At 40.1% G+C, this 11,756-nt stretch overlaps 1 protein-coding gene across 1 annotated transcript in view; it reads right to left on the bottom strand.

Moving 5' to 3' along the window:
- Positions 1–3,671: 3,671 nt before the first annotated feature.
- The window catches only part of CUL5 (cullin 5), a 31,657-nt gene continuing 23,572 nt past the window's right edge, over positions 3,672–11,756 (bottom strand). Inside the window, exons 15-19 of the mRNA XM_021529372.3 lie at positions 10,875–11,050; positions 10,597–10,758; positions 9,802–9,920; positions 8,402–8,525; positions 3,672–7,272 (exon numbers count right to left, since the gene is read on the bottom strand). Coding sequence (XP_021385047.1) covers positions 7,078–7,272; positions 8,402–8,525; positions 9,802–9,920; positions 10,597–10,758; positions 10,875–11,050 — 776 coding nt within the window. The 3' untranslated portion in view covers positions 3,672–7,077. The remainder of the gene's footprint in view (positions 7,273–8,401; positions 8,526–9,801; positions 9,921–10,596; positions 10,759–10,874; positions 11,051–11,756) is intronic.

Here is an 11,756-nt window from a genome sequence, read left to right as displayed (position 1 = left end):
GCCGGCGGCGCCCCGCCCGCTGCCCGCTGCCATTGGCCCCGCGGCGCAGGGCGGGGCACGCGCGCCCCTGCCATTGGCTGCCGCAGAAGGCGGTGGCGGCGTCAGAGGGGCCGGCGCGCGCGGTGCCGCGCCGCGGCCGCCGCGTGTGCGGGACCTCCCCGCGCCGCGAGTCCCGGCCGGCCGGACAGCGGGCGGAATTCCTCCACGGAAAGGGGATTAGACATCGGAACGGGCTGCCCAGGGAGGCGGTGGAGTCACCGCCCTGGAGGTGTTTAATGAAAGAGTGGGCGTGGCACTCGGTCATGGCCCGGTTGACACGGCGGTGCTGGCCACAGGTTGGACTCGATGATCCCGGAATTTTTTTCCGACGGAACGGATCCTGCCGTTCCTCAGCGCCAGGCGCGCTCCTCTCGCCGGTGGTGCTGCCTCTCGGGCCTAGGCGGGGCAGGTTGACGGGGACGGCCCGGGGCGCACGGCCCGGGATGCCGCGCTGAGAAGGAAAAGCACTGGTAGCGAACTGTATGGAGACCGCGTGGAAGATCCTTGCGGGAAAAGGGCCAGCCCCTGGGGTGTGTCCTCTCCGCCATCGAGGCTGCTCGCCGCCCCTCCTCGGCCCGGCCCTGGCGCACAGCACGCTGCAGGTGAAGCTGCCCTGAGCCGCGGACGTTTCATCCCGTATCGGATGGGCACGGCAAGGTCGGTGGCGATGAAAGCGCCGAGTATTGCTGAGCCCGGGACGCTTTGTGTCTGGCGTGCCCTTGTGCTTTAGCTGCGTGCTGTTTTCAGAAGAGTCAGCAATTTAACTCCCCCTAAAGCCCTTCCTGCCTGGCCATGGCATAAGCCCCAACATTGTTACCTCAGAGTTCAAACCTGGCCGAGGACGGTCCCGGCCGCCGCCTTCACGGAACGACTGATGCCAGCTCAAGCCCAGCTGCGTCTCAGGATGCCCGTCCCAGGCCCACGGTCCTTTCTGCACTGTGCTTTCTCCCCTCACAATCTCTTGTCTCTGAACCTGGATTTGTAGACGAAGGCCAGCCGTTTGCCAGCCTGACAGTGCCTCTTGTCACTCTCTCTCTCCAACATGCACAGAACTAGGCCAGGAACAGCTTGGTTCTTTCTCAGTCTTGAGCTCTGTATCTCAAAGGAACAGGTTCAAAACACAAAGTGACTTTCTGATGTAGCACAGTCTAGGACAAGCAATTCTGTATTTGTTTCTGATCAGTCTGTTCTCCTCAACCACTTTTTTAATCCCTGAAGTAGTTAGTATATTGTTACAGTCACCCACAACTGAATGAAGCATTCCCCAGAACTGAGGTCTACCAGTCACATAAATGAACATTTTCATGCGCATTTCCTTCCTCTTGTACCCTAAGCTAGAAAAAATACCAAGAACCAGGCTTTGGATATAGCACCTAGAAAGCTAGAGTATTTCAACAACCTGTAAACATCCATTTGCTACCTTGACTTTTTTTTTTTTTTTAATTATTTGGTCTTCACATTGTAGAACTAATGTGAAGTTCTCTCAAAACTACTTCAAATGATTTTCTGTTCTACATCTCATTCAATCCCTGTGAGAGAGGATTTCACTTTGTCCTTGCTCTCAAAAACAAAATACTTCCTGCTTTCTATATATATCCAAAGATTCTCCAGACATGCCGCAAGAGGCTGACTGGGACAGGCACTGGCGAGGTCTAGTCTAGACCTTCATTTAACGACAGTGTTTCCAAGTTCAAACCAGAGATAATATAGGAACTGACAAATATTGTCTCAGGAAGAAAGGTTTTACTCTGAAAATATCTATGTACCCTATAACAAAAACATCCAGGTTGGATGACAATGTTTTTAAGAAATGAGTAATGCTGAAAAACATGTACAACAAAACCCAGAAAACTCTCATTTAATTTGTCTTTACTCCTGCAGTATAAAGCTCTTTTTAGGGATATAACCTGCTAACATTCTTTAATTTTTTCATCATCTCTTCTCACTAAGAACGACTATAATGTACTAATTTCAAAGTCACTCACTCTTGGTGTCCAGTCACAGATCATTAAAAAGTCACACAGTGCTGCTCTTAGCTCAGCAGGTGGTATTTGCTTTGGCCATGCCCTGGATCTGCAGAGGGAAGCAGCAGCTGCCATTCTTGACTCTAACTGTTCTTACAGGTGTGTAAGGTTGCATGCAGGAGCTGAAGCACAATATCCAACTGAATTTCCATAGTGGATCTCCATCACTAAAATAAATTAGGATCTACCTAGAGATGTTGAGATATCCAGGGAGTGGATCAAGAGCACAAGTGCTGTGAGAAGCAGCTAAGGGAACTGAGGTTGTTTAGCTCGGAGAAAAGGAGGCTCAGGGGGGACCTGATCACTCTCTACAAATGCCTGAAAGGAAGTTGTAGCCAAGGGTGGTGGGGTTGATCTCTTCTACCAAGTAACAAAAAAATGGCCTCGAATTGTGCCACAGAGGGTAAAGATTGGATATTAAGAAATTTTTTTTTCATGGAAAGGGTTGTCAAGCAGTAATACAGAGAAGTGAGTCACCATCCCTGGACTTAGTGGATGTGGCACTTGGGGACATGGTTAGTGGTGCACTTAGCAGTGATGGTTTAACAGTTGGACTCAAGGGTCTTTTCCATCCTAAACCATTCTACGATTCTGTTGACAGGTAAAGCAAAGAAGAAAATAAAGCCACATTCTCACTTTATCAGAGGAATGAACCAGGTTAAGCCTTTTGTATTTATGTCAACGATTCTACCAAAATGGTGATCAATTTACGGGGTAGGAGTTGATTCAGCCAAGAAACTCCTGCAATAACCGGCTTCTAGGGAACAGCGTCTCCTGAAAAATCATTGGGAAAGACTATATATTGCCCTAAAAGAGGGGAAAAAGTTTGGAAATAATGGCAACCTGCCATCTAAACTCTGCCTGCAAGAACTGCCAATTGGCCAATTCCCATGCACAGTACTGAGCAGTCACTCAAAAATAACTGTTTATTCCATATAAATAGTTCTAAACTCTGCATGTACCAGAAAACACAAAACACCAATGGTTAGCTGGTGCATTTGAAGAAAAGAGCTGAAATATAAAAAGAGATTCACATTAAAAGGCAAGAACAGTCAGAGAAGAAAAGTCATTAGATTAAAAGCACTCCTTCAGGCAAGCGACTGTTCCCACATCACAGTTTACTGCAGGATCAGCTACCTGAAGGTCCTGGTGGCAACACCAGTAACTTTCAGTGACGCACATTGTAAATAACTTCAGAGACTAATGAACCAAAACATTCAGCAATCCAAGTTCATCCCTGTAAGTTGCACAGAGACATAACCTTTTAAAAAATGCCATAAACCTTTTTTAAAATGCTGTAAACTAAGTTAGGCAACTCCCAGGCACTTTTGGCATGGCAGGTTTTGATACACTGACTGAAAGACTACAGCTCATCTTTAAATAGAATTCGGAAGACTAAATAGCTCTACATATAATTTTACATATGTAAAAATTTTTAACAAGAAAATAATTGGAAGTCTCCACTTTTGTTTTTTAATTACTCTGATCATAACAGCTGTTGGGACTTGAAGTCAGGCAAATTTCATACAGTGGCAATTTTAGGATCAGCACCTGAATTCAAATTAAAAATTTTGTAGGGTGAGACACCAAAATACCTTGCTAAATGAGTAGTCTTTTAAATTACATTTTTATTTTGCAAGAAAATAAATTATACAACTTAAAAAATAAAATTCAAAAATTAAGCAGTACATCAAAATAGTTCAGCTGGACTGCCATACAGAAACTACCACCATTCAAAATTGTACAGCATTATTATCTTGGTAGTGGCACACATTCAAAATTGTAAATACCATATGGAGATAGTTATTACAACTCAGGAACCCGAGTTCGCTCAACACTCCAGACTACATATAGTGTATATGACAGGAAAGCTTTCATGTATTGTTTATTTCACAAATATGACCTTAAAGAATTACAAAGATAGCATCCCAGTCATTTAGATGAAAATAGAAAACAGTTTGAGATAGCAAATCTTTCTGTAAAACTATCAAATCTTTTTGCCAATTGTATTTTTAAAATTTGCACTTTACAGGACAATGGCATCCCAATGCAGATAAATGCAAGATGTGAACATTCAGAACAATTATATTAATTTTAAAAATATGAAAACGAGAAAGTCGCATTGTCATTTGGAAATGTAACTGCATTACAGTCATAACGAAAAATAAATGAGTAAAAGTAGAAGCTAGGGACATCAACTGTGGAAAGAGGAAAATGGAAGACTTCAGAATTGAAACTGAGATTATCATCAAGTTGTTGGGACAGAGAAAGATTTAACAGTATTTCTTAATTAAATCCATTAAAAGTGATTCCCCCCCGCCACCCCTTCTACACCAGATTTCATTCTTTAGCTATTCACCGTGGCAGTGTGTGTGGCAACGTGTTTTTCAGATGCAGCACCTCCTTAAGCTAGGTCTTTGGACATATTTATTCATAGCTAAAAATTGCAGCCTTAAAAGTGCATTGTTGCCATATTGCAAGTGAAGAATAGTTTTCATTTAGATCTGAACTCTACCCTCCCTAAAAGAACAGCTTACCCCAGGTATCTCCCTGTGCCCCAGGTGATACTAATTTTAAGTGCATATTGGTGAAGTGACCTGATGAAGGATGCTAAATGTGATTCTGCATCTTTAACAAATTTGCTGGTGTCTGTCTTAGATATCATAAAAAACCCGATATCCATTTCTGGTATACATTTAAAGAAAAAATGACCATATCATAGGCACATTACCAATTCTATTTCCATTCCAGGTTTTGAGAAATGTATAGGTAACAATCAGGTTGTATTGTATTTATTGGTTGGGGAATGTGTAGCTCCTTGGCTTTTAGCAAGCTTTTCCTTTCTACATATATTCCAGCTTCCTAGTTGTATCTAAGATGGAGTCCCTTAAACTTCTCTTTCAAATCTAAACCAATGGCTTCAAAATTACCATGTGACCATTTCACATCTTTCTTCTCTGGTTAAGAGTTGGAATTTTTCATGTTGAAGAGTGTGCTCAGACTGTCATGTTCTCCCCAGTTATCCCAAGTAAGCATTTATTACTTAAAGGTTACAAAGACTGAAAGTCTTGCAGCACAAAGTGTTTTATTAGAATTTTGTTTTCTAATGTTCAAATAGTTTCATTGGTTAACTACACAGAGCACCACTTCCTTTTGATTCTGAATTGCAACACCACAGGGCCAACATAAAAGATGCAATATTTTTAAACAGCATCTACTTTTGAGTATCAATAAAAGCATGTAACACGAGCTGTAGGATTTCAATCAATTGTAATTGGCCAGGCCTTGATTTCATCTCGTGGTCATAAACCCTCACTACCAAAAATTTCTTACTCAAACAAATGTCCAAATACACACTGTTCTCAGGCAGTCACACTGGCATTTACATTAGTAAATGCAGAGCACACAGCCTGCTTAAGGGTGCAGCCATTCTTGGAGAGTTTGCTTTTAAACCACTCCTACTGTATACTTTACTGTAACCATGTGAAAGTAAAACTCCTCTAACTTACTGGAAGGCTTTCTTTTTTGACTAAAGTTAATTGTATCCTTTCCCCATTTCATCATCAAAGATGATGAGGCCTTCACATATAGTTCAACTGGTTAATTAAAAAATAACTTCACACACTTGTAATTAATAGAAGAAATATTCATACAGAACTGAATAAAGCGCAACTTACCTTTGTCCTAAGACAGGCACTCTGCTCCTATGACTCATGGTATCGCTCCAGTACAGGCTGGGACATTTCAGAACAGCAGAGAGTAGGGCAGTGCCAAATGACTACTTCAGATGATTGAGAATGGAAGAGGTAACATTAAGAAGTTGAGATTCCTGATGTATGTTTGGCACTCTCTCTACATACACTGAACAAGGTATTTTACCTTAGCATTTTATCATTTTCATCAGAAGTGTACTTCCTACCCTACCAGTTACAAAATAAAAAGCAGAGGGTTTGTTTTTCATATAAAGATGTTGACTAGTCCAGCTGGATTAACCTTGCATGTATATAAAAGTTACCACTGAGGAAATAGTACAGGGATCTTCAATTGTTATTCTCTTTCTGCGGGAGTTGTGCATAAATTACTCTTTAATGCATCCTGATATATGTAGTCATACTGAAATATTTGGAATATAAATATTAAATGTACAAGGAAATACACTTAATATTTCTGTTCCTATAGCAGACCCACCAATGAAAACTGCTTTTAGAGTGAAGTTTCATTCAAGAAGCTTTTACCTTGTCAAAAAGGATTGTAGCAAATCGCTTGTCCAAATTAAGGTACCAACATATCCACTTGTTTACAGGAAACAATTTAAAAACAATGATCTCTTACTTAGGGAAAATATCACTGACTTGGAATTACTTTTGTGTCACTTAATGTGTCAATTATTAAAATCCAGTTACTAGATTGAAGCACTGCTCTAGCAAACAGGTTTTAACTTTAACAAATACGTATCAGTTGTGATGCATGTGTTTGTGTCTCTCAAATGTTATTACATGAAAAGGATCAGAGATGGACAGTACATTACTCTGTTGATCCAAAACACAAAAGTGAAAGTGCTACTCCTAGTCCTAATTGCATTAAAAAAAAAAAACAACAACCCAGAAACCAAAATCAAACAAAACAAAAAACAAATCCAAAACAAAACTAATAGCAGTTCCTCAGTGCATGAATATTTGAATATTTTATCTTGTGCAAGTACTGGTCATCTAAAAACCCAAACCTGTATTCTTCCTGGCGGGTGTAAATCAAATCTACTTTAAAAAGTTCACAATGGGCTCTTCATGAATGCAAGTTTCCCACAAAACAGCATGCTGTTAAAAGTGTGCAACATGAAGGGAATGCCATCATGCTAGCTGAATGAGATTGGCAAAATACAGTCCTCTGTAAGGTAAGGCAGGGATTTTAATATGTAACGAAAGTCAAAACAAGTCCTTCTGCAGCACAAACTGTTGCAGCTGTCTGTCCAAGCACCCTTCCATTTATGTTCTCAGCATCCTGCAGAGTCCTCCAATTATGCCATGTATATAAAGGTGTTGATATCTGACTCATCTCTTCTGATATATTTGTGCTCTATAAGCCATTCGATTTGCTCTTTTATCATTTTCTTTTGTGGCAAGAACATGTTTTTCAATATTTCTACCAGTTCAGTCTGAAGCTGGGCATTAGTAATTTTCTTCCGCATCTTCATTATTTGGATGATAGCCTCCTGGTGGGGACAAGAAGAAAAGAAAAATTATTTTTAAATGCCTGGGTGAAATGACAAAATGAACACAGCATTAATAGGAGGATCCTGGTAAGGCAAGACAGCAAGGAAATCTGTATTTTTCCTTGGAAATCAGAACTATGGTGCATTTTTTTAGCCTATATAGAACTGCTTTTACAAAGAAGCTGATAAAGGGAAAGAATGAAGCACTGGCATGATGCAAGAGATATAAGACAATTCCAGTCAAAGGAGCAGTTAAATCCTATATCTAGAGTGTGACTTACTCACTAAAACCAAATGTTCACTCACTCCCTGAGCAGAAGTTGCAGTTTCCTAGGTGACTAGTGATATACCTTGTGAACATCTCACTCATTTCCAAAGTACAACTAGGCTTAACCCTGTAATTACCCCTGCTATCAGAATGGTTACATCATATGTTACATCAGGTGGTACAACTCACAATGTGTGTGGCCTGCAATCCAACCTGACTGATAGAACAGACCTGAAAATTGAAGGTAAAATGAGACTCCATTGTATGTAATGATCCCGATGCCATAAAAAAATCAGGCTTTTTTAAAAACTGTCAGCTCAAAAGATTTGGCTTGAGTAGCTGACTATCAACCATAGAGCAGGAAGCTGCAGTTTGTACAGTTAAGATGCACTTTTCAACTTCTCCTTTAAGGAGAAGTCATAGTACTGTTACTACAGTGTGATTCCACCTCCAAGATTATTCTCTTCATACAGACCAAAGAGATATCAAGATCAACAATGCTGTTTATTCATGGTGGTGGCCAGTGTCAGTCAACGTTACCAATCTGCTGCTGTCACCCACCCACACCATACGCCTTCACCACTTGCTTAGTATCTGCTTTGTCCTCTTTGAAGGTGATGACCTGGTACTTCAGAGCAGGAGGTTAATAACTACAAGTGCACGAACACACATGCAAAATCAGGTATTCATAAGGATATAGAGTCATACAGCAGAAGTCATTCCAATGGGGTTCAAAAGCACCCATTTCATGCATCAACATCCAACCGTAGGCAGCATGTAATGATAACACAACAAATTACAGTAATGACAATACAACAAAATAAATTGGGGAATTTTGCATTCCTCCAGCAGGTTACTTGCCTGGGTTCGCAATATTCTTAGCTGGACTATTCCTTCATTCTCCTCTTCCCGCATTCTCTCTGTAGTAAGTTGCAATCGACCAATCAAATTTATCTTGCCCCTTTTCTGAACTTTAGCGTTTTTTCTGAAAAGAGTTGCATTGCATGAAAGTGAGCAAAAAAAACCCCAAAAAACCCCAAAACAAACCCCAAAACTTTCAATTACAGAATTATTGTTAAACATAAATTAGCAACAAGTACCATGACAAATCAGATACTTATAGGTTATTAGCATTAAAGCAGTGAGAGAACTGTCTGACAGATCAAAACTCAATGCCAATGTTTCCACACAGTGAAACCTAAATAATGCTAGCAAGCATAACAAGTAAATCTAGCAGCTGAAACAACAAAATTTCAGAAAAATATATTTCAATTTAATTATATAAATATAGGGTTCCTTGGAGAAAGGTTTTACAACAAAGTTCAGGAAATATGACTAGTTAATATTCCATCAAATAACTGTCTGGGACAAAACCCAGCTATTGCAACAAAGAAAGCTGATGGCATTCTTCAGTGGTCACCCACAAACTTTCTCTGCAGCCTGTGTCTTCTGTCATGTCCTTTCATCATTTCCCAAAGCTCAGAATCCGGATGACAGGAATAAGCATTATGGCCCTGGGCAACAAACTAAGCCCCAGGAAAGCAGATTCATCACTTATCTCTTTCTCCACAGATCCAGATGTCCAGCTGCTGCTGAGAATGAGGCACACAATCTGAGGTTCCTATCAAGGAGCCAGTTCTCATCATAGACATTAAGAATATAGGCAAGCAGAAGCAAGTAAACCATGATGAATGTAGTATGTATCACTTTAGACATTCTCTCTTTGTATTATCTTGTGCTTGAAGGACTTCAAAGCACCAGTAAAAGAGTACTGCAATTCTCACAGAAATAAAGACACTCCTCTCTGGTGGGAGCCACACCAAAAATCCTGGCTCTTGACAGCACACCATATTATTAAGCAGATTCACTTATTTTTTTTTCAACTTATCACTCTGTTTCTGAACTCCTCTGTGTGTATAATAATCAATACAACACTACTGCTCTGAATACAGGCTGTCTTCAATGAAATTTTATGGATCTGTTGCTCACTGGAACATAGCAAAGCCTCCAATTTTGCACCTCGTCCCTAAGTGGGCAAGAAATCAGATTTATAAAAACATTTGTTTGAAGAGGCTGCTGGAAGTCATCTATTCCAATCACCTATTTGAAGCATGACTATTGTCAAAATAAGTGAGAGCAGGGAAGCAAAGCATGTGTCTAGGTTAATTTTGAAAACTTTCAAGAACAAAGGTTAAGTTAAAGTGAATTCCTTTAGTTATAAGCCAGTACATTGTTATTTTACTTTTCAAACATCATCTTACATTAAACTGAACTCCTGGTTCACCGAGAAGAGGGTTCCTTCTGTAAAGTCTTTGGGTGAATTGACTTGAGGTTCATATAATAAAACCTGACGTTTCAGCTTTGGAAATGCTACAAGAGACTACAGAGAAAAGGGGAGGGGGAGAAAGAATGAAAATAAAACACCAGACTTTCTAAATGGAAACAACTACTTTCTATAAGAATAATTCACTGCAGTGCTGATTGTAGTGAGGGAACCACATAGCCTTGTTTGGAACTAGTAAAATCAGAGAGGGGACACAGTTTACCAAATCTTCTTCTGAAATGGGTTAGCATAAGCAAAATCATGCAAAGTAGTAAAATACACAAACTCATGGCTACAGAAGTGGTGTTAAGTCTGACTTTCATGACTTCTCTCTTTATGCATGAGCTAAATAATTAGAAATCTGCTAAAGCAAACATTGAAGTTATTTTTAACCAACATGTATTTACCAGGTGTCACTAGTTTCCTAGAATTAGACCAGACCCACATGATAACACACAATCATAACTCTCTGCTTTAGACAGCATATGGTCAAAAAATTCTTGCAGTTTCCAAAAGCTTGTGAAGTAACACTGGGTAGGGAGAACATATTAATGTAAAGGCTGTGTGTGCTCAGCAGCAATACAAGGAGCCAGCACTGCAATTGATTAATTTCCAAGAAAGGCATTCACATTTCAGTTTCACAGTGTTATCAGACAGTGCTTTAGAAATACTAATCCAGTATTTCAGAGTACAAAAATCAAGAAATAATCTGTTTCAAGAGAAAGGGATATACCCATAAAGTCCTCCTAAGTTCTGCATCAGGGAGTTCAGTTGCCAGTTTAAGATTTTCAAAGCTGATCTTCTCTCTAGGTCTTTGGTTCCATGCAAACAGCACAGCCAGCTGAAATGTTGTTACCTCTAAGTCATACTGGCCAACCTCATTCTTAAATGTTATCTGTAAAGAGGATGAAAATTTTATTTATAAGTCTGTCTGAATCACAAGATTTCTTACTATTATAAATAAACAGAGTGCAATCATTAAGACTGATACAATGAAAACTACACACTTACAATTCCATTGGACATGAGGTGGTGCCAGTGGAGTTTTCTACCACTGTGATTCTTTTTATAAAATTCTTCAACTTCTGGGATGAGATCTTCTAATTCCGTGGGCAGCGAGACAAACACTTTTTCAGAACTTCGGGACCAGGCACCAGCATTTAAAATTTTAATATTCACAGAGTCAGCTGTAGAATGATATTAGATAATATGAATCTCCAGGTATAACAGATAGATAAACCAAAATATTTTGGGTTTCTTTCCTACTCTCAACACAATTATTAAGGATTGAATTTTTAGAAAGCTGCAGGGTGTCTACCTGTTTAAACTTTAAGGCACTCTGCACCACTGACTTTCTGCCAGCAGCACTGATTGAAACTTGTTTTTTTCTCTTGCTGCTGCAGAGCTCCTTGAACACTGGCATAGCTTTACAGCTGATGCTTATAAGCACTACTCAAGAGTTTTCAGCATGGGAGGTCCAATACTTGATGTTCCTCAGCCTCTCTCATCAGTGAAACAATCTTAGAATGTGATTTAAGCTCTCTATAGCATGCATCCAGCTCTCCTGCTGGCAGATAAAGGAGGACCACAGCATGGAGCACTAGAAGAATGATGAGGGCATAAAAGGAGGTAGTTCAAGCATTCACGTGGCTGATGCCAATTCAAGCCTCTGCTTGCAATTTGTCTACAAGAGAAGGGAATCTATCTACGAGACTGCTCACAAGAAAAACCCAAAACAACTCACAGAGTGATACAGCTCTACTATCAACTGCAGGCGATAGCAGAGTCTACAGACAACTCCAGTCTAGGGGGCAACAATGCCATGGAGACTGTGTTCAACCTGCAGTTGATATAATTTTAAACCTAAGATTTAACAGGGCTATTTTTCATTAA

This window comes from Lonchura striata, chromosome 2, assembly GCF_046129695.1.
Source record: "Lonchura striata isolate bLonStr1 chromosome 2, bLonStr1.mat, whole genome shotgun sequence".
Lineage (NCBI taxonomy): Eukaryota > Metazoa > Chordata > Aves > Passeriformes > Estrildidae > Lonchura > Lonchura striata.
The sequence above is the reverse complement of the archived record's forward strand: the minus strand, read 5'-3'. Positions and strand labels throughout refer to the sequence as shown.